The sequence below is a fragment of the Trichoderma harzianum genome, assembly GCF_003025095.1.
Source record: "Trichoderma harzianum CBS 226.95 unplaced genomic scaffold M431scaffold_16, whole genome shotgun sequence".
NCBI lineage: Eukaryota > Fungi > Ascomycota > Sordariomycetes > Hypocreales > Hypocreaceae > Trichoderma > Trichoderma harzianum.
Window position 1 is genome coordinate 385,699 of NW_020209264.1, and position 22,589 is coordinate 408,287.

Consider the following 22,589-nt stretch of genomic DNA (forward strand, 5'->3'; position numbering starts at 1 on the left):
TTTCTTGTAAACTCCGCGACAACTCAGAGTAATGCTTTAGTGGACGAACAATTCAGATTTATATAATATTGCGCGTATAAACCATAAAACAAAGCAAGCCAAAACAAATAAGGGTAGTCGGTCTAGGTAAGCTTTCTAGGAAATGGATCTATGGCAACCCCAAAAGTGCAAACTGTTACATATCGACTTCTTTCATGGACAAGTCGTAAAGTCTTGCCGCAGCCTTTTCGTCGTAGCACCACTCGGCATGTCCTGGATCAATCATTTTCCAGCCCTTCTTCAGCGGCTCACTAAATCGGTTCCTCTCACAATATTTTCCTCCTTGGCCTTCCAGATCTCTGCTCAAGGCCGCCCATACAGACGTTGAAGCGCCTTGCTCAGCATTCATCATGGTGTTGAGCGTTGCCATGGGTCCGGATTTGATGACAACAAGCCAGTCCTTGATATCAAACGTGCTTGGTGCCTGCAGCCCCGTTCGAATACCACCGGGATGAACACTCCATGCATGAAGTCCTTGCGCGCCATATCGCCTCTCGATCTCGCTGGCAGTGTAGACATTGGCCAGTTTGCTTTGGCCGTAAGCAACCGAGGGCACGTATTTTCGCTTTTCCCAATTCAGGTCGGAAAAGTCCATAGGAGCGTTTCTGTGGGCCGTTGAAGAAACAATAATGGCACGAGAGCAAAACTCTGGCGTCGATGATGCTAGGAGCATAGGCCTGAGAAGCTCCAAGAGGAGGAAGTGAGACAGGTGGTTTGTTCCCCAATGCTTTTCGAAGCCGTCACGCGTCCGACCGAACGGGACGTGTCGAATACCGGCATTTTCAATGAGGATATTGAGAGAGTTGCTCATTGACTTGAATTCGTTGACACAAGATCGAACGCTGTCAAAAGATTCGAGATCTAGCTTGAGAAGGTGAATTCGATCGCCATTGAGAATATCTCCAAGCGCCTCTTTTGCCTTTTCCAAATTGCGAGCGGTGACGAAAACGGTTGCTCCAGTGGCCTTCATTGCTCTCGCCGTCTCGACTCCCAATCCTGAAGAGCATCCTGTGATGAAAACGACCTTGTCGGCCATGGTTCCTTCTCTCTGCTCGTCTTTGACAATCTGCAGGGCAGTCGGCCGTTCGTCGCCCGGGCCATGCTGTTTAGCATGGGCTTCTGCATAACGGCTCGTTGCTACGGTGGTCATTGTGTTTATAAAAGAGAAGTAGAACGTGCGTGGACGAGAAGTGGTGAATAGAGTATTGTTGCTGCCGTTGCTGTTGTATAAATTTGTGGCTCTAGCAGACTGGGTAATGTCTTGGATTGTTGTCTTTGACCTATCGACTTACTTCTCAGTTGTCGGTCGCGAACCAACCAGGGTTTAAATATTTCGAAGACGCTCTTCATGATGGCAACCTTCGCGTAAAGCTGACTGGACTTTACTCGCTTAGGCGCGAATGGATGACAATATGTAAAACAGCTGAAGATAAAGCCTTCTTCTATGGATCGAAGTATCCTATTTGGCAATACGGCCGTCGTAATCCCAAACGGGGAAGTTTTGCTGACAATAGAAGACAAATTAATCACCAGTGTTTGCACTAGAATCCTCTGTTCTAGCTTTGCCATCATTACTGCGCGGAAATAAAGGCTGTAGCAGATTATCTCCCTATTTCAAGGCTTGTTTATGCATTAGCGAACCAAAAAAACCCGAAGTCCACTTTTAGAGCGGTTGTCAAACATGAGAGTACTCACTGTCAGCATCTTTGTCAAGGAAACAAGGTAACAAACAGAGCGTGACTCGACTGAAACCAGATGAAAAGGTTTATAGACGGTGGAGGCAATGAGGACAAACGAAATACAAAAAAATAAAAAAAATAAAAGAAGACAATTGAGAATAGAGAGCACACAAACTCAGGTTGAGAATAGCGCAAAAAGAAAAAAGAAATTGCGCATCAAGAGCTTTTGCTCCCGGCAGGGCTTGAACCTGCGACCTTCGCATAACCAAGTCTAGAGCGAATCTAGTATTAGTACGAAGCTCTAACCAACTGAGCTACGGAAGCGCATTAAATCTAGACGGAAATCTAGATCGCTGGTGTTGGAAAATCCTTCGCCATGATAACTTAAGAGGATTCAACAAAAAATATGTATGATGATTATCTGCGTGGTTACGATTGTCCAAACGAGAGATATCAATTTGCAGTCCCTGGTGGCCAATCCCTCTGGTCTATGCTTTTCATTGGAGAGTTTGGAGAAGCGCTGCCGAATTTCAGTTTCAGAGTGATGATGGCATATCAGGTAGGTAGATTAGGGAGCACCAGCTGTGAGCATCGTCTTCAACAAACGGATCATTGTGCATGGTTCCCATTTGTGACTACCTGTCTGCATAAATGTACAGACCTCGCTCCTTGATCAACATTTTCTTGAAGCTGGCGAAGGCTATTAAAGCCTTATAAAAGCATTTAACACTTCAATTACATGCTTGACACACTGTGATGCTTAGTGAATACTGTAGTGATGCCGTAACTTAATAATCTTGAGAGCGCTTAGACATTATACTCCATCTATTGCCCATCTGGTATATATAAATGCGCCAACAATTTAAGAACCCAATCATCACCTCCTATTACATAACGCCATTGCCTCTCCTCTTTGCCACATATCACCTCTTCATGACACTAGTCAAACCGATGTGTCTTCAATCTAAGCCGAACCAGTGACCGTAACAATCTGCCTGTACCGTCGCAGCTTCTTCTCACGGCCTCGAATGACAAAGAAGATGACGAGACACATGACCTCAATGGCTGCTGCGATAATGAGAGCGGCAAAGCTATAGTTCTGGGAGGGTGATTAACGGAATGAACTGCGAACCAAATGAGCGATACGTTTCTAAACATACCAATTCAACACACAGCGGCTCGAAGCTAACGTTGGGGGCGTTCCAAGTCTGGTGGCTGCATGACCATGACCAGATGTCCCAGTGCTTCTTCCCTCTGGCATTGTCAACCTTGTAGTAGACAACAGCGGCGATCCATGCGACGATTGAGAATATGGACGTCAATGCAACAGCCCAAGGGTAGAGCTTGTTCTGTCGTAAGGTACGAAGCTGGAATTATACTATTAGGACGATACAAGACAGAGAGCGCAGAATTCAACTTACACCACCGCACAGCGTTAGCAAGGACGAGATGTGAATGACACTTGCAATTACACCCGCGCCAATGTTTACCCAAGTCGGCCACAGGTCCATCTGAGCGGCCCAAGCGCGCATGCGGAACCCGGTCTGGGAATTTTGAACCGTCTCATTCTTCGACTGGTCCCAAACTCGAGCAATATGAGCTTGCACGCCGATGACCGAAGCGGCGAAAGCCAGTGCTAAAAGTCGCAGAACAACTCGCACCGATTCCAAAATCCGCTTACTGCGACCTTCCTTCTGCTTGGCGTTGCGAGTGGCGATGCGCTGTTGGTTGAGCTTTTCGGTATGAACAGGGTCATGCTCTGCGCTGAGCGGCCGACTGTACGGCTCGTACGCCGTAGGCGGATGTAGGTCACCAGAAGGCATGATTGGTGACAAGAGGGGTTGCACTCTCTGGATTGTGCTGTTAACAAATGGAACAAAAGAACATGAAGTTGAGCTGTATGTCTCTTGGAAATAGATCAGAAGAGTTGCCAGATGCTTTGATCAAATACTCTCAAGTCCCATACAGTGGCTATGCAAACCACATGTGAAGTCTCACAAGTCTAAGCTTAACGCGGTGCCTGTTTTGCTGCATTTTAATGGGTCATACTGTATGGATGGATTATATTTAGCATCTATAGTAAGCGTATTCATGACCAAGCGTGCTTTAATTATTCTCGTGGTTCGACACCAGTATACTGTACGGGGCAGTTTCCACGAGGCTAACATTGACTACTTTGCTTATATCGTCAAGTTCATAAGCAGTTATTATTTTTAGCGGCTGACGTATCCATTTAGTGTGAACTGGGTGTAACAGGCGTTATCAGTGAGAAGACTGCCATCAAGTGAAATAAATCTTTATAACGGTTTCAGGCTTTCACAAAAGCATGCTGTTTTGCTTAAGACTATAAATAATCCAAGCTTATAATTAAGTAGTATTACCGGTGAACACTTTTCCGTGGTCACTCCCGGGGCGGGCGTTACGCTCCCGGAGGCTGTGCTTTGTGGCGCATGATTTCACATCTCAGGTTGGTGGAGTTGCATCCCAAAAGACCATTATCGTGTAATATCACTAGGATTGTGCTTACTTTTTTAGTTAATTGTAACTATATTAGCTTGAACCATTCGATATGGCTTTTAATACTTTAACATTGGTCAGCATTATTTAGTGGAACTGTAACTGTTAGCAACTTTGCAATAACCAACTTGGGCAACCAACTCCCCGATGCTCATAGTTAATACTTAATCGCCTCCTTCCAAGTCTCGTATCCTCTGAACCTTCTCAGTCTTTCGGGGACAAACACACCTGGAAGTATAAAAATACCCAAATTCACTATACTCTGTGCAACGATGCTGCTCAGAGCCTCCTGTCTTCTCGTCGCCGCCACGGGCGTGGCCGCTGAGCTGTGCATCATTGGCCCAACACCAGTGACGGCCTGTGGGGCTGGAGATATCAACAAGGCGAATTGGGACAAGTTTGGCATCGATAACTTCGTGTTTGCCATGATCCGGGAATTCGGAACCTCAGACAACTTCCCAAAGTTCATCCTCTCGCAGTTGGCGCCGAAAGGTCAAGAGAGTGTAAACGCCGGCTTCGACTGTTCAAATATTGAAGACCCGACCAATTGCAAAATCAACGGCTTACAAAATCCGGATGGTGGAAACTGCATCTTCAACAACTTGGGAGGCACATTATGCTTGGGCTTTACATCGCCCGAGGCTGGGTTCCTTGCGGCCAACTGGATCAACCAGTACGACGGCCTGCGTGCGCACTTCCTCGCGGTCCGCGAGGCCGCTGACAACCTGAAGAATGAAAACTTCATCAGCAACATGGTCGACAAGCTGGCGCCGCAGAAGCAGCCCATCGGGCCAGCTGTCTTTAATCTCATTGCCGACTTGATCGTTGACATTCTTCCCGTCGGCGGCGAGATTAAAGCCGCTAGTACATTTATTAAGAAATTCAAGATTATACGGAAAGCCACCAAAAAAGATATCAAGGACGATGGCAAGGACATCATAAGCGTCTTGGAGTCAAACAGCGACATTGACAAGCAGGCCGCAGCAACCAAGGACACCCTCACTCAGCAATTGGAGGCTATTGTTACTGGCACACAGCAGCGTATGAGGGATCTTGTCGCACAGGTATTCGGACCGAACCAGGACCCTACCACTGTTGATGACGACCAGATTGTCAACACTGTTGCCTTCATAAATACCTACCATGGCGGGTTTCTCGACGACCTCCCTGCACAATCTGATCTTACTCCTCAGATGGAGAAGCAGATGAAGACATGGATAGCTTCTCAAATCATCAGCATCCTTGGATATGCATTGTTCATTGATAGCACTCCACTGGCAGATCCTCCCGGCCAGCCTGGCGTCGTTTGCAACGCAGAAGGTGGTATCCCACTCAGTGGAGGCTGTGGTCTGTTCCGCATCGGCGCTGTCGTAGGTTCCGGAAACGTCATCGATGGTGCGCAAAAAGCCAACGATATTTTTGCCCTGAATGACCTTGGGATTAACATGAACGACGTCGTCAATAATGCGAGAGGTTGCCCTCAAGGTAATACTGTCGACTTCGAGGGTTTTCTGGAGATGGATGATTCGAACCCGTTGCCTAACTGCATGTTCAACTTCCCGGTTCAAGACGTTAAACTATAATCCCAGAAAGGGATTCTGGCCTTTATTAGAGGATAGATAGGAAGGGCTTTCCTTTGTTTTTTCCCATGTGTTTAGTAAAATACCCGGAGTTAAGCCTAGGCAGGCTTTTGTTATTTTAGAGCGCGGCTGTAATTTTAGGTTGAGAAATGTATATTAAGACTAGATACTGAGTGCGAGAATATTCTTGCACTCTAAAGCTATTCAAATTCAACAGTTACTTCTATATATTGGGAACGCACTTGTAGGCCTCTCCCAGTTCAAAAGCCTTCTGCCGTCTGTCACCGAAATCGTTAACACGACGTGTTTTCGTTAACTTAATGGCTGGCTAGCCTGAAGGTAAGGTACTCATAGTCTGAATGTAGTGCAATAAAATCCGTGAATCGATCCACGCACTTGAAGAAAGGTATGGCACGGTAGGAGATAATCCACCATGGATGGCCACGGAGGCAAGAGATTGAGCGACTACCAGTACAGCCATAGTTCCGCTTTTTTAAGCACAAGTATGAGCAAGGGCTTTCCGATTACAACGGCGCGGCGAGGGGCACAATAAGTATAGCCGGAGTGAACACGCACTGAAATTCCAACGTGAAGCAAAGTTAGTGAAAACGGAAAAAAAGAACAAAAAATTCGCCCATAGCCCTTTGAGGCGCGATGACAGTGATGACTACACCGTTGTTGGCATGGCTCTCAATCTTTTGGGTTCGTTGTTAAATCTACTCCTTCGTGATTGTACCGTATTTTTATTGCTAATATTTACCTGAATACTGACCTTTGGCTAATAGCTTTGTGAGTTTCCGACTCCAAGTACTCCGTAGTGCCCGATTTTGCTCGTAATGGGAAAATGTCGCAAGCCAACGAAATAAGCCTATCCGTAAAAGTGCTAAGCCGGTCTTTTAAAAGGGAGCGACTCCTAATCTAGATGTTCAGCTGCTATCTGACAGCTGCAGAATTTATAATTGTCCAATCAAGATCATAGTTGATCGCGTCTGCACATCATTCTGCCACGTAACAAACGAGGGGTAGTTTTGCACATGCGGAGGTGACCAGATGCGTTGTTAATACCATAGCCCGGCATTCAGATGGATCGTAAATCTCGAGTTGAATGAACTATAAAGATGGCATTGGCCTCACTGTATTTTCTCGTATCTGCTTACCACTAGACTAGCATCCGCATATCAGGCAAAACACTACAAGAGTGATTTAAACATTTCAATTAAAAATGTCGTGTACGTTCAAGGTTTACCCACTGTTAAAAGCTAATACGAGCTGATTCATTGTACACAGCTATATTCATAGACAACGCCACTGGCGATACACTTTACCTCTACCCGGGTGAAATCGATCTGATCGATCCGCCATCACAAATTGATTCAGGAAAAACCGCTGAGATCCGTTACCACCCTGCGGATAAATCCGCTTGTATTTATGGGGACAAAAATGGAAGCGAGTTTTTTATCGGAGTGGGCTCAGAGGATGGTAATTCCATACATAACATCAATGGATTTGTGGTTCGAGAGGAGGGCTTTGATGAAAGCGGCCAACAGACTTACAAAATTACAAGACAATAGATACAGCTAAATGTATAGCCCCAGAAAGAGTTGTACAATAACAGTATTAAAAGAATTATGTCATTATCTCTCAAATATGCCCTGTCTGTGACCAGTGTATTAATATTAGAGAGTCGATATTTCACTTCGGTGACCAATACTGTATAAACCGAAGTACTAATGGAATATACAGTAGAAGAGCAGAGTTAAGAAGATGACTGTAGGCTCTGGTAAGTGCTAGTATCTATGATTCAGGATGGACTAAAATTAGTTTACTATTTCAGAGATCGAACTCAGAGATTACACACTTCCAAGAACCAGTATTATATAGAAATGAAAGACACCCAGAGGATCTACCGAAACCCCCTTTTGTCCTTTGTAAGATATAGGATGAAGGGCTTGAATGAATTATTGAGGTGAAAGTATACGGTTGGAATATAACTCCAATCGGCTCTCAAGTGTATAGGTGCCTCATTTATGCGATATAAGAGCAGAAAATCTGGAGGATTCTATACACCTTTTTCTTTCTAGGAACCGCCTTATGTTGCGGAGATTCAAGATATAGAACTGCTACGCGACACCTGGGGATTCTCATTCCATCGTCGTTCTGTTAGACTAATCACATCTCACAAGGCTTTGACTTTCACCATTCTTGACTTTCATCTGTTTCCAACATTTGTTATGCTGTTGGTCACCTGCATTGTAGATAGCAGCTTCCAGAATACGGACAATCGTTGGTCAGCATTGTACCAAACGGTCACCTCAGGCTTTAGATATTAACCGCTGCAAGTATTTTACGCCCATTCGCCGTGCATTTAAGGTGTGTAGGTTATTATTATAGATCAATGGTCGATAAGCTCGGGAAACCAACACAGCCCCATTCTTACAGCCTCCTTATAAAGGATCTGTGTAGCCTAGGCTGCAACACGATAACAAATCTTGTGGTGATACATGGCGGTTTGCAACGCTTCAATCGGCTATATGCATCCGTTTACCCCTCTTTGTCTCATCTATTCTTTCACCATCAGTAACTTTTTATTAATATCCGAATTTAAACTGAATGATATCTTGAGAGATAAAAAGAACATATAATGCGATATAACACAAGCCAGAGCCGCCGACATGGACGATAGAAGCACAAGACAGCCTTTGATGTCGGATACGCCAGATGTGGCTGAAGTAACGCCAATACCCCAAGGCACGAGACTCGGTAACGAAGCCAATACAGCAAACGAAGACTGCGACAGTGAGTCCAGTGTCGAAACCGCCACCAATGTGAAGAAGACAGTCCATCTCAGGCTATCTTCCACCTGGTGGATGGAAATAATCACTATGAGCATCAGCTTCGGCTGTATAGCTGTGCTCATTTCTATCCTCATGCGTTTCCAAAACAGGTTGTTGACAGAGTGGTCCTTCTTTATCAGTATTAATGCCACCGTTGCCGTCGCAATAACAGCCGCAAGAGCAACGCTTCTCGCTGCCATTTCGGTTTGTCTTAGCCAGGAGAAATGGACTCGCTTTACCAAGAGGACCCATCGCCTGCAGGATTTTGCTATTATTGATACAGCAAGCCGCGGACCTCTTGGCTCTTTACAAATGCTCTATAAGATTTCATGGGGATTTGCGAGCATTAGTGCGATAGTCGTTTTTTTATCACTACTCACAGATACATTTGTGCAACAAGTTGTCCAACTCGAACCTGGAACAATATCTACCTACAAAGAGGGCTCAGCAACTTTTGGGTATGCGCATGGTTACAAAAGCTACAAAAGCTACAAGTATGAATCACTTGGAAGTAAGTTTTGAACTAAAGGTTTACCGCATGTGCTCCGATCTCCACCATATCTAATGCAATTTTCCATAGTGGATATCAATAATGACATAAATAGCGCGGTCCTCAGCGGCCTGCAACCGAAGAGCAGGACATTTACATTCAGCTGCCATTCAAACTGCACTTGGAACAGCTACTACATAACATTGGGTTTCAGTAGTGCCTGTAACGATGCCACCAAAGAGACTCTAGAAACTCTGAAATGTAATGATGGTCCACAAACTCACTCAATTACAGGGAAACAGGGACTACCTTGCAGAATGAGTACGCCCAACGATGTGAAACTCGAGTTAGGGGCAAGAGCGATATCCGATTCGTATATGAATATTAACTCTAGTAGATTTTACATGAGCGATTACCTGAATGGTTCACCAGCTTTTTATGCTGCTGTCTGGACGTGGAAACCTGGAGCTGATTATTCTATGGACATAGAGATACCTAAGCTCAAAACCCTCTTACAGAACAATTCGGTGATCATTGAGTGTGCACTCAGAGTCTCCTTGTACAACTATTCAGATATCTCGTCAATCTCAAATAGTTTCACCGTCGGCGTCATCGAACAGATTCCCCTCGGCGTAATCACTGGGATTACTGTTTCAGACATGCTGGGAAATACACATCATCCTCATCAGGAGGCATCTTTGTGGTGGAACCACACCAATGACGATCTACCAGATGTCTATTTTTCTGCGATTGATTTTCATTATACCTCCAGCTTTTTGCGATCGTCTGCCTTCTCTGGCACTCTTGGCGATAGTACCCCTGATGATCACACTTTTTCTCCAGGAGCCACGACATTTTTTGGCAATGGAACTCTGGAAGTCGTATCAGGCATATTCGACAGTATCTCGCTAAGTCTCACTGATATGATACGACAGGGCAGCGGAATGCAAATAGCACAGGGTACAACGAGTCAAGCTGTCGTATATATCCGCGTACGATGGGAATGGCTCATTTTGCCTCTAGTAGTCCATTTGCTAGGTGGAATTGCGCTCTTCGTGACCATTGTTGGGACGAAGCGAACTGGCGACGTGCCTCTATGGAAGGGTTCAACGTTGGCAGTGCTTTATCATTGGGTGAATAAAGATGGAATTATAGGATCCCAAGTTCAGAATCTGGAGGATTTGGAGAAGGTCAAGAAGATGCAAGTCATGTTGGAGAAGAAAGGCGGCATATCTGATTCGTAGAGTGAAACATGATATGTATATGTGGATGGTCATATTACGAACTCGTGAGCCTGAGAACAACATCAGATCTTAACGCTTAGATGGCAGCCGATTTGATGGGAAAGAAAATAATAGATGTGAAGACGCCCAGTGACAGTCGGCTATAGCTGTAGTTAGTCCGGTATGGTAATGTGGAATTTACAGGCCCCAGTTCAAGTTAAGCGGTAGAAAAGATTGCAGACGCCTTAAAGCGTCAATAAACATACATCTTATTAAGAGTAAAGTCTATATGTACTCAAATTACTTGGCCTATCACTTGTTGGATATTCTTAATGTTGTTATTCCTCCAAAGAGCAACTCCAACAAATCCAACAGCCCAGATTGCCGTGCCAGCCACCAGCATCATTAATTGTGCATCCCCGTAAGCACGTTGGATAGCAATCCTAGTGGGCGTACCAACTGGATAACTCAACTGTACTTCTAGCATGCTATATATATTTATGAGATTGGCCTGCTCATCGGGCGGGAGGTACTCAGCCAGCTTGATGGGGAAAATAGCTTGCCAAATAGCACCGGCAATTGTAAGGCCAATAGCACCACCGATGGAAGAGAACATCGATAAGATGGCCATGACAACTGCAATATATTGGTGTGATGCGGCAGTCATCGCGGCCATCTGCGATGTAATGATAACGACTCCCGCGGCCAAGGAGATGAATATTTGGCACATAATGATGTAACCAACATTCATGTCTGGCCGCCGGAAATAAATCATAAGGCCCATAAAGAGAGTGTATAAAGGTATAGCGCCGTAAAGAGTAATCGCTTTGAATCGACCCGTATATCGAATAACCACACCTGTGGCAATTGAGAATAGACTACTGCCCAGACCATAAATTTGGACAACATAGCTCGCTTCGGTGACGTTTAGGTCGTTAACAACTTGGAGAAAAGAGCTGAAAAAGCTGTTCCAGCAAAAGAAGCTGATAAAGAGGACCATGCCGAGCATACAAGAGCCAATCATGTTCCGATCAAGGAGCAGCGAGTAAGGGATAAAAGTAATAGGCGCGAAGAATCTCTCCCATAACGCAAATGAGACGATTAAAAGAAACCCAAAAACCAGCAAGCAGATTATTAGCGGTGATCGCCACCCCAAGGGCTGCAGCGCGTATAAGTTAAAGGGTAAAAGGAACAGGGCCAGGCCAGCTGTTAATAAAAGGAGGCCAATAGCGTCAAACTCGCGGCAGTAGTAGAGAAACTGTTGCAAAGGTGACTTTGCTTCAGTTCTTGTACTGGTGATGATCCCCTGCTTTTTTGCCTTGAAGTAATTGAACATCAACATGCAAAATAAAGGAAGACACAAAATAGGTACAATAATAGAAAATGCACCAAAGCACCAGCGCCAACCAGGACCATCGAGGAAAGCAGTTGAGATCGGACCGCCTAGCCAGGTAGTGATAATGTTAGGTGATGAGGTCAAGGCTGTCATAAGGCCACGGTTGTGCAACCTTGTCGTATCAGCAACAAAGATGTTCACCGTGTAGAGCAGCGCATTGTTGCCAACAGTCCAGAACACCTGAGCTGCAGCGTACATTTCCACATTCGTCGTCGCTGCCATCATAATGAGGCCGATGGTCGTAATGACAAGGGACATGGCATAACCTTGTGGTCGCCCAAAGATGTCGAGTATCTTTGCCACAGTCAGGTTGCACACACCTCCGATAACACTAGCCAAGATACCAACTGTGGGAGTAAGAGAATGTTGTTGAAACGCCGAAGTAACAAAGGGATTGAGGGCTGCTTCGGCACCTTGCTGCATCAATACAACAAAATAAACGATCCATATCAATATGTAGATAATGATAAGAGATGTCTTCGACCAAACTATGGCAATAGCCTCGACTCCTTGAACGCCAGCTTGAGCATCTTGGTGCACAGCTACTTCTGTATCGCTCGGGGACTTGGTGTCAACATCTTGAATTATTGCGGGTTGCTTTTCGTCGGCGCGCCCATTGGTATCGGACGATGAGGTTGGGTTTTGCACTTCACTCATATCTTGGATGTTGAGAGGATATGAATGAGCAATGAAGATTATAAAAAGAGAGGTGTGAGGAGGAAGGCCAACCAGCAGTGAATTATTAACCTTCTCTGTATCACTTGTTATTGTGGGATGCACACATGGAACCCCAACCCGTGCGTGTACGGAAAAGGTAAAAGCCCAAGTGGGGGACAGTAAAACAGGGACAATTTTGTGTGTGTGTGTGTGTTGATTTACATTTTTGTCCCTATTTTACTGTCCACCACTTGCAGCGCAATGACAGTAGTGTCCGTCTTCCTATGTCAATTTTCAACCAATTACTAATAGGCATTTCTATTATGTACATCCTATCTTGAGTTATTAATTATTCATACGAGTATGATGCGCTCTGTTGAACTTCGTATTACGTGCTTCCACATTGTCTCCTGCATACCGCGTCCAATCCCTGTCTTCAGCTTCACCAATGACAAATTGCTCAATCTAACTCGCTTGCTCGCCGTCTCGACTGTTTACAGTCAAATTATGCATAGTGTGCATTTTTTTATCTCTCGGCATGTGTTATCAACCCTTGTAGAAGGATTCGCCAATAAAACTAGCTCAATTTAACTCGCTCATTGCGCTTGGTATGCAGCACAATCAAGACATCAAATTTTAGCGTTCTTCATCCTGCTAGTTTGAATGAAAACCTGCTGTAGGCAGATGATACCAAATGTAGTGGAGGTGGAATAAGAAATCGAAGCCGTCTTGATATATCATCACTTGGCATTGATATGTATCGCTCTTGGGGCCTCACCAAAGTCGAGCCTTCGAGGTGCACGATGAAAATTGATAGAGTTATTGAGTTTTGAAAATTGCCGGGCATGTTGGCATAAGTACTTAAGCATAAGCTTAAGTACTGGCTAGTATTAAATCATGATGATTGTAGTGTTGCGTTACTGTCTAGAGAGTCTGCCCTAGCAGAACCAGATTCTTTTCATCCAAGTTGTTTTTGCAGACACTGCAGCATGAATAAGTGGCACGTTAGGGTTATCTATTCCGTCAAACAGGTGGAAAGCCCCTGGCCAGATATGCAATTCGCAAGTTGAACCACAGCGCCACATGTTGGTGGCAAAGGACACAGCAGGATCGCGAAATACTTCACACTCCGCCGCGTCAATGTAAGTACACGGGAGGTTTGACAAGTCTTTTGCTCGAGACGGCGACTGATATTGCGATACTTTGTCGCTCCCCCTGTCTTCCCCAATAACATAGTCCCATGCCATGCGATTTGTAATACCGCACCAAGGACTGCCATATTCAAACTGCTGGTCTGAGAGGCTGTCACAGCGATCATCTAGCATGGGAGATAAAAGCATCTGGCCCTTGATGGGAGTTGCGGGAAGCTTCCTATCCCTAGCCATCAGGCATATTGCGGCTGCTAGGGCTGCTCCGCCGGAAACACCCCAGATAACAATCTTGGCTGGGTCAATACCGAGGACGGTAGCGTTCTCAGATACCCAGATGAGCCCAGCGTAACAATCTTCTGCTCCTCCTGGAGCCCGAGTCTCCGGAGCAAGGCGGTACTCGACGGTTATGATGACGCACTCGATACCTTTGATGATGTCTAATAGCTCGGCAATGCCAGAAAAGCGATCACCTGCAATCATCCCTCCTCCATGTATGTGGTATAAAGCTGGCAGAACATTCCAAGTTGGATTTGTTGGCGCAAAAACAGATAGCGTCACGTTATTGCCATTAGGACCAAGAGCGTGATACTTAGTATGCTTCATATGCACTGCGGTTTTTATAATGGTATCTGCAGGGTGAATGCACTCTTCGCCATCGCCAATGGCTGTGAAGCCACGCATTAGTTGGAGGTCTACCTCCTCGGGGAGAAGAAACGAGTCGATGATGGGCGCTAGTGTGGGATCAATAACCGGTCGTGGAATTTTAATTCTTGAATCCAGCTGTGCTGCCTGAGAGTAGGGAAACGGATAGCTGCGAGGTTGTTCAGTCATTTTGAGAAGTCTCAATAATGAATGACGAAGTATGGGGTGATCCCTCTATGGACGATGAAAATCTTTGCTGCTGCTCTGGTTTTGGGCATGTAGGAGGTAGGCACAAACGGGAGACTCTGCGCCTTTTGTACAAACCAGTACGTATGGTACTCTATTCAGCGCTTAAACGGTCCGGCATATAATTGTGGAAACCCAGCTGCTTCCTGTATATGAGGTTCCCTTGGTTCACGCGCTGAAAACGATCTTCTGTTTCTATAATCCCGGATATAAGGAATAATGAATGAGGTGTAGATACTTCAATCTTGGCGCATTATCGTGAAATACTAATGTTTTTACCAACAGAATCTTAATATCTCTGAGATGGTGGCATTAAGCACGCTGAATGAGCAGCTAAAGTCAAAATTGAAGTCAAGTACATGGATGAGGGCCTGCTTTTGCCATGCCTCTCCTAGCTATTGTCTTTAAAATATTTCTTAACCTCTCTGCTGACTTTTTGAACAAGGCAATCCTTAACAACACCTTCCTGCCAACTAAACCCGACGGCCATTGTCCCATCTCCTCCAGTGGCGATACTGATAGTGATTGCAGCACCTGATACCAAAGAACTTCGACTGAGTAGAACTTTCCCTACTTGCCAACAACTATCGGCCTTCCTCTCAGAAGCAGCGGCAGACGAGAAAAGCCCAATGTTTGTTACTTCAAACGCTGCGTCGCGAGGTTTTCCAACAACTGAGGTGAAGATAGCCGAGATATCTGGGATCGTTTCCAATACTGAAACTGCCGTATAAGGTTCCCCAGAAGGCGATACGTTATCTAGGTATTGCCTGATCCCTTTTGATGCTTGCTGAGCACAGGACCATATATCGTCGGCCGAGTTAGGATCTTCAGGGTGTTGACTAGGCCGTATGAGCTGTACTCTGGTGGCATCAAAGTAACTACCCATTGCAGTCTTAGTGGCCTCGGCATTAGATGATCGAAGCCATGGCCGAAGATTAACTGGAATTATACAAGTGAGGGCTTCAATATCGGGTGGAAGAATACGAAATAGGATCGTGGCGATGACAGATGACACGACGGATGCCACAGATAGCCCTTTCTGCTTGCATTTGCGAAAGAAGGATTCAGAGGTCCCTGATGAGATATGAAAAGAGATCCAGCGAGATTTACAGGGGCAACGGATGGAGTTGCCAGTCCACTCGTTGAGATTTGTCGCGGAATGAAGAGGCGGGCTCGGGTTTATCGGCAGAGGGTGCAATTCCCCGAGAGCTGGCATTATATGAACGTTGTCATCTGGGAGAATTATCTGCTTACTCTGGAGACCAGATACAGGAGAAGAAGAAACAGTCTCTAGTGAATCGAGGAACGTATTGTGAAACACTAGACCAGAGAAGCCGTCGCCAATAGCGTGATGATAGATGAATGATGCCGTAAAACTCATATCTCCTTCAGCATCTTGAACAATAATAAGACGCCAGAATGGTGCCTTTCCATAATCATTCTTGAAGTTGGTGTTATGCTGATCTTCAAGGACGGCATCAAGTTCTTCGTCTTCTCCTTCGTCGAGAACAGTTAAAGGCTGAGAACGGATGAGAAATTTGATACGCTGATCGAGGTTGATCGAGGGAAGAGAAACAAAGTAGGCATTGGGGCTATCTTCGTTGGCAGGTATGGCGAATAATACAGGATGCTTGCTAATCACGTCCCCGGCCGCAGCGTAGACAAGCTTACGTAGATCGGATATCGCAAGAGAAGAGGATCTCGGAAGATAGTAGTGAGCCGAGAGACCGACGTTGTTAAAATATCCCAGGTGGTGACAAGATGCAGATACTTGCTCGAGTTTGCCTAAAGGAACTGATTAGAATCATGCGATATTTCATCGTGGTTGTTTTAGATCTCGTTTGAACTACCTAGAGGCCGTAACTTCTTCAGTTGCTGAATGCTAGACATTTTGTTCATAATTCACTGAAAAGGAAATTCAGATTGCTCAAAAATGAAGGTAGTTATTTGAGTCATACCGAAACATTCTTGTACATAACCTTCTCACTCTAATCCGCCTCGGCAGACTTGCAGTCTAGCGTACTTATGCGTGCAGATGCAGATGCAGATTTCTGCCTCAAACATGCTCTAATCCTAGACAAATCGCGATACCTGAACAACTACTAGTGCTGACCCGTCCTAGTATGCCCACCAGCCCCATCACTTTCTTCGACACGATATCAGTGGAGCGGTACGAATGGAGAGTCTTGTTTTGTTTTAGGACTTCGTTGCGTAATCGCTTGAGACTCCATGGGAAGCTCCCTTGCAAAATGTGCTCGGAAGACTGTGCCAAGGAAAGGAGGATCTAGTAGTGAAATCATGATGAGCTCTTTGCTACATCCCTTATACATATTGCCATCAGCTACTTCAATTTCCGGTACACATCTAGTAGGCCCTTATCTCTTGGACAACCTAGACCTTACCTTCTTACTCAATGTCTAATCTAGATATCATGGAGGCGAAGCCAATAAGCGATGATGTTGCACGGAATGTCGACAACTCCTGGACCAACACTTGCCAAACAGGCAGTACAGTTCAGGAGGTATCTCGTCGCATTCTAGACATTATCTTTGAGTATGCTCTTAACAAGTTTGATGATTCAAAAGAACGTTTGGAGAGAGGTGCGGGTAACTTCATGTCGATTATAGACAAATTCGTCGAATCGGAGACTCGAATACAGACATGCTTGCCCGCATTCCCATTCAAATCCGCAAATAAGGTTTACAAAGTCCTGGGCAGTTTGCCTGATAAGGCTGAAGAGCTAGCATTGGATAGACTGAACACAATGTGTGTGCGTATACAAGAGGTATACGCTCCGGGTGCTGAAGTTACCATCATATCAGATGGCATTACATATAACGGTAAGTTTTCTGCCACAATACCCTGGAATTGGGCTTCCTATATTAAGTAACACTAACCTGTTTGCTTATTATGACATTCACAGACTTGTTGTGTATATCTGATCAAGATACGTGGGCTTATGGAGAGGCTCTACGAGATATGGCTACCGAGAAGAAGTTCAACTACATCAACTTTGCTCGAATGAAGGACCTACTCAACTTTCCCGTGCCAGATAAGATGACTGAGATCATTTACGTTGCGAATTGTACCACTTTCCGCCGTCTGCTCCTTAACCAATATGGCCGGGCCGACCTGGATATCGACCATGAGATCGCCACAAATCCCGACACAAAACTGACATACCTCGGATACAAAAGGTTCTTGGAATCTGATTTGAAGTACATATTTCCTCGAGGAGTAAATCGAACTGCCAATGAATATAAGAGGGATTGCAAATATCTTGCTAAACAAATGTTACTTCGAGGAGACGTAAGCGGAACAGCCACCCTCGTCTACTAAGTGATGTTCGATCTGTTAATCATTATTAGGCTTTCGCGCGCGCAATCAAATATGCCTTCCCCAATCACTTACGACTTTCAATCCACGAATCAGTGGGTGTAAACAAGCTTTGGATATGTTTGCTCAACACCAAAACAGGCTACACGACCCCGTGGCATTGTAGCGTCGCCAAATTAGCCGATGGAGAGTGGATTAGCGCTCCTATGGCTGAATTCAGCAAAGATGACAGACTGGAGCTCATTTATGAAGCTGGCAGACCTAGTTACTTCAAGGAGGAACCGTTGCATCGTGGCGGACTCAATATCGACGAGACATCAGCAAGCTACCTCCAAGAAGCTAGACCACGAAGCGCAGTCGAATACTTCAGCGAAGCATCCACGCCTACTCTGGTTTCCCCTAATGCCGCCTCACACAGTAACTCTCCGGTGTTTTCGCCCCGCGCCAATATGATCAGTAGCGGAGGTTCAGCTTCAGAAGCTTCCTCGCCCCCAAGCTTAGCATCAAGCTTCCAGGAAGTCGGCGCAGAGGATGGGTCTAACATTGCTCCATTATCGGAAGATCTCAGACCTGCTCAAGTGCCATATGGTAAACGACTTCTCCCTCAAATCATAGACGAGGTAGCAGTTGTTGATCCAGAACGTATTGTTTTCTCTCTGGCAACGCTCTCTGGCGATTCACTCAATTGTGATCACATATCTGCTCGCATTTTCAGCAAGGCTGTTGATAAAACTGCTTGGTGGCTGGGCAGCCTGGTTGGCAAGCCTGATTCTGTTCAGCCCATTGGATATATCGGCCCTCGTAAGTAAAACCTTACATCTTCCAGAAAACTTACTGTAAATTAATGGTGCTGACTATGCGACTCGCTAAGATGATTTGCGATACGTTTTGTTGACATACGCTTGTGTCAAAGTTGGATATGCTGTAAGTAATTTTACACATATCACCATTTCAGTATTCCAGGAGTATTGTACTGATTAATGCAAAATTCCTCCTCCAGGCACTCTTTCTATCGCCAAAAAATAACCTAGAGGAGGCGCTGGCAGTCCTTGAATCAGTCAACTGCCATATATGGGTTAATGCTTCAGATGTGCCCCTAATTCCTTTAGTCAATGACATCCTTGAGAAACGCCCCATGAACCTTCTGCAGGTCCCTGAGGTCAACGAGTTGCTGAGCATTGATACTGTCAAGCCTTTTCCTTATACCAAAACGTTTGAGGAAGCCATCAATGAGCCTTTCTGCTATCTTCATACTTCTGGGTCAACGGGAGTGCCTAAGCCTATCCCTTGGTCCCATGGTTTGGTTGGTACAATGGATGCAGTGCGATTGCTACCATCCGCGGAAGGCTACGATGATTTGCCTCCGTGGACATCGGATTGGAAGCCAGGTGATACGATATATTCATCGTTCCCTATGAGTCATGTATGTTATATTCCTCACCTTGTCATTATTTGGAGAAATGGCAGCCAAATTTGCTAATTGTAGTGACTACAGGGAGCCGGAATTATTATGGATATTCTAATGCCAGCTCTTTTCGACTTGCGCTGTATATTGGGACCCAGGGGTGTTCTTCCCAACGTCAACCTTGTAGAACAACTGGCCGAGAAGGCCAAGGTTGACATCTGGAGCATGGTACCGTCTCTTGTGGACGAGCTGGGAGAAGCACCCGAAGTCCTTTCCAAGTTGAGCCGGTCCAAATTTATATGTGCCTCTGGCGGTCCTGTCAGCCCAGTCAGCGCTGGAAAAGTAAATGAGACAATCAGAGTGTTGAACCTAACGGGGACCACGGAGGGTCTATTTATTGGCAACCTCGTCACATCGAGAGAAGACTGGTTCTGGTTCTGCTTCCACCCGTACTCTGGTTTCGAATTCAAGGAAATTGAGGAGAATACCTATGAGCATTGGGTGCATCGAAACGAACATTGGCCTCTCTTCCAGGGCATATTTCACACTTTCCCAGAGAAGGAGTCGATCAACTTTAAGGATCTATATGTGAGGCACCCAACGAAACCAAATCTGTGGTCTTTTAAAGGGCGAAGCGATGATCTTGTCGTCCTGTCCAATGGGTATAAGGTAGCGCCTTTGGAAACAGAGGCTTTCATCGCCACACATCCTGCCATTAAGAGTTGTCTTATTTTCGGAACAGGGAAACCTCAAGCTGGTCTACTGATCGAGTTAAAAGACCCTTCGAATAAAACTGACGAACTTATCGGTAGTATATGGGAAACCGTGAAGAAGGCCAACTCCATCTCCCGACACAAAGACCAACTTCTCAGGGACTTTGTCACCTTTTCAGATCCTAATGCGCCTTTTATTCGTACAGATAAGGGCACCGTAAAGAGATCTGCTACACTAACGCTCTACGCCGACTATATCGAACGTTTTTACAGCTCTCGTAATGACGATATTTGCTATGGCTACCCTTTCGATATGGATTCGGCTGAGTCAGTTCAGAGCGGCATTCGTGAAATCCTCGCGTCTTCACTCCCCGCATCCCGAACAGCATCCCTAGATACGAACTTATTTGATCTTGGGCTGGACTCTCTTGGCGTTTTCGCGGCTATCAGGGCGATCCGAGCAGCTTCAGGCTTAGGTGAACGGATTGCTCCTCGTCACGTCTACGCCAATCCAAGTATAGCCAGTCTCGCCTCAGCTATTTTGCGTCTGGTGGCTGAAGAGAAGATTATGACGGAAGCAAACCGTCTAGAAAAGCCTATGGAAAGCGATGTAGCTCAGCTGAAGGCTGCAATTGCCAAACACAAGGCGCGGCAATCGTTTCGACTGAATGCCTTCGACTATGTCAATCCTAACCACGGCATGGGCTTGGTCTTCTATTTCTCCCTACATAAAGGTGTTGATTACGACCAAGTCTTTGCCAACTTACAAGAAGGCCTCAATTGTACATTCGACTTAATCCCAGCCCTGAGTGGCAAGATTATGAACTCTTCTGAGCAAGAGATTGGTTATACTAGAGGGAATCTCTGTGTTACTATCCCACCTGACTCTATGGCAGCTTCTGTACGAAATCGTCTAGTCTACAAGGATCTCTCCAATATTCTCCCGTCATTCGACGAGCTCCGAGATGCAGGCTTCCCACCGTCTGCTTTTAAAGACGGTCTTGTCTTACGAGACGATCCATTCCCAAAAATGCCCGCCGATATCTTCGTCGGCCAGGCCAACTTTGTCTCTGGCGGATGTATTCTAGCAGTTGACTTGAATCACTGCTGTCTTGATGGTGTTGGAGCCATGGTTGCTATCAAAGCTTGGGCCGAAAATTGTAGATATTTGCAAGGCAACGAGGCAGCAACATGTCAATGGTATGACCCCGAAAGCTTCAATCACAGCTTGCCGGAGATTATTCATCAGCAAGAGGGTTGGGACCGACCACTTCATGAAATCGACCCATTTACATGGAGGTATCTACCATTCTTCCCCCCAGACGATGGTAAAAGCCAAACTGCTATCTTGGCTACGAAGGAGACGGCAAAAATGGGCAAAGACGAGAATCCAATTTCCACGCAAGGTTCAAAAGAAACAGCTCTCTTGCCTCAGCTCAACTTCACTCTCCATCCTATTTGGCCATTACCTCGCGCTGAAAGAAGCTTGAAAACGACTTTGTTTTTAATTTCGCCCGAAAAATTGGAAGAGTTGAGACAGAACAGCGTCCCTGATGGCCAAGCTAAGGGGGTGACATGCTCGATTAGCGACATTGTACAAGCGTTCTTCTGGCGCAGTGCCATCAAGGCGCGGTATCGCGTGGCTACAGAAATCCGCAAAGATGCCTTTGGACCTAACGACATATCCATTCTCGAGTTACCTACTGATGGTCGCCCTTATTTTTCCTCTTTGTTGCCTTCAACATACATGGGCAGCTTACTCATCTTGAATCGGTCCAGTATGTCAGTCGAAACACTCTGTTCTCCGAAGACCAGTATAGGAGACGTTGCGTATCTGCTTCGTCAATCTGCTAAGAGCATTACACCCTCGGTTGTTCATGATGCATTTTCAATACTGCAATCGCTTCCAGATCATACAAGGTTCTCAACTGCCAATATGGGTCTTGAACATATGCACGCCATGATATCCAACATGATGCTATTCCAGACTAGTGAGATCTGCTTTGGAGACCAATTTTTCGCCAATGGAGGCTCCCCAGAGTCTATGCGGCCACAACTTGAGCGCGGAAATGGGCGATTTAGATTCTTGGTCATCTTTCCAATGAAACAAGATGGAGGCGTGGAACTGGTCATGGGTACACACCCTGAGGAACTGGAGATGTTAATGAACGATGAGGAGTTTACGAAATATGCAACTCTTGTAGGTTCCAGCCATTAAATTTAAGCATTGTTCATGCGGGTAACATACTGAGATGGGTTTTGACCTTATAACTGGAGTTTAACGTCTTAATTATGCATTTGAAACACCAAAGTTGACAACTCTGGCCATTTGGCGTATTCGTATACAGCACCGGACTACATAGCTACATAGGACAATGTATACAGCTTTGATGAAGCCGTGATTTTTCAGGTCTTTTGTCAAATCACTTATCTTGCTTAATCATATAGCAGTACTAAATTCTACTGTGCATCACGAAAGATGGTCTTCCATTTCTGGATCTGGATAGATAATCCTCTCCATACCCTTGCATACTGAGCAAGTTATCATAGGCTACCGGGGCTCGCGATGAATGATGATTGTCATATGAGCAAGTTCCTTTGTAAACTTGCTCTACAAGGATTATTAGTCCTAGTCAAGAAGTGCCATGCTGCTGTTATGCGCCAATTTTCCTGCAATGGGT

General features: G+C 45.5%; 8 protein-coding genes and 1 non-coding gene across 9 annotated transcripts; 3 read left to right on the plus strand and 6 right to left on the minus strand.

Moving 5' to 3' along the window:
• Positions 1–43: 43 nt before the first annotated feature.
• Positions 44–1,189, minus strand: M431DRAFT_542302 (hypothetical protein; the record flags this gene model as incomplete). Its single annotated transcript, XM_024921121.1, has 1 exon — positions 44–1,189. One exon carries the CDS (start codon positions 1,187–1,189, stop codon positions 176–178), a length of 1,014 nt encoding a protein of 337 aa, XP_024769511.1. The 3' UTR covers positions 44–175.
• Positions 1,190–1,945: 756 nt separating this feature from the next.
• Positions 1,946–2,042, minus strand: M431DRAFT_t180. Its single transcript has one exon. It is a non-coding gene; the product is annotated as a tRNA-Ile (tRNA).
• A 458-nt stretch (positions 2,043–2,500) lies between these two features.
• On the minus strand, positions 2,501–3,541 carry M431DRAFT_125515 (hypothetical protein; the record flags this gene model as incomplete). The annotated part of the gene is made up of 3 exons (XM_024912247.1): positions 2,501–2,817; positions 2,879–3,085; positions 3,140–3,541. 3 exons carry the CDS (start codon positions 3,539–3,541, stop codon positions 2,683–2,685), a joined length of 744 nt encoding a protein of 247 aa, XP_024769512.1. The 3' UTR covers positions 2,501–2,682.
• A 1,424-nt stretch (positions 3,542–4,965) lies between these two features.
• M431DRAFT_512602 (hypothetical protein) lies at positions 4,966–5,978 on the plus strand. Its single transcript, XM_024919873.1, has one exon. The coding sequence runs from the start codon at positions 4,988–4,990 to the stop codon at positions 5,816–5,818; it is 831 nt and encodes a 276-aa protein (XP_024769513.1). The 5' UTR covers positions 4,966–4,987; the 3' UTR covers positions 5,819–5,978.
• A 2,539-nt stretch (positions 5,979–8,517) lies between these two features.
• Positions 8,518–10,383, plus strand: M431DRAFT_96394 (hypothetical protein; the record flags this gene model as incomplete). Its single annotated transcript, XM_024924819.1, has 2 exons — positions 8,518–9,160; positions 9,230–10,383. The coding sequence occupies 2 exons, from the start codon at positions 8,518–8,520 to the stop codon at positions 10,381–10,383; spliced, it is 1,797 nt and encodes a 598-aa protein (XP_024769514.1).
• Positions 10,384–10,520: 137 nt separating this feature from the next.
• Positions 10,521–12,597, minus strand: M431DRAFT_267506 (hypothetical protein). Its single transcript, XM_024913921.1, has one exon. It carries the CDS (start codon positions 12,413–12,415, stop codon positions 10,658–10,660), a length of 1,758 nt encoding a protein of 585 aa, XP_024769515.1. The 5' UTR covers positions 12,416–12,597; the 3' UTR covers positions 10,521–10,657.
• Positions 12,598–13,353: 756 nt separating this feature from the next.
• M431DRAFT_499859 (hypothetical protein) lies at positions 13,354–14,397 on the minus strand (the record flags this gene model as incomplete). Its single annotated transcript, XM_024917843.1, has 1 exon — positions 13,354–14,397. One exon carries the CDS (start codon positions 14,395–14,397, stop codon positions 13,354–13,356), a length of 1,044 nt encoding a protein of 347 aa, XP_024769516.1.
• A 448-nt stretch (positions 14,398–14,845) lies between these two features.
• Positions 14,846–16,344, minus strand: M431DRAFT_499860 (hypothetical protein; the record flags this gene model as incomplete). Its single annotated transcript, XM_024917844.1, has 2 exons — positions 14,846–16,239; positions 16,305–16,344. 2 exons carry the CDS (start codon positions 16,342–16,344, stop codon positions 14,846–14,848), a joined length of 1,434 nt encoding a protein of 477 aa, XP_024769517.1.
• Positions 16,345–16,835: 491 nt separating this feature from the next.
• M431DRAFT_512608 (hypothetical protein) lies at positions 16,836–22,370 on the plus strand. Its single transcript, XM_024919874.1, has 6 exons — positions 16,836–17,294; positions 17,378–17,763; positions 17,823–18,591; positions 18,662–18,714; positions 18,791–19,213; positions 19,286–22,370. The coding sequence occupies exons 1-6, from the start codon at positions 16,868–16,870 to the stop codon at positions 22,124–22,126; spliced, it is 4,899 nt and encodes a 1,632-aa protein (XP_024769518.1). The 5' UTR covers positions 16,836–16,867; the 3' UTR covers positions 22,127–22,370.
• Positions 22,371–22,589: the final 219 nt, after the last annotated feature.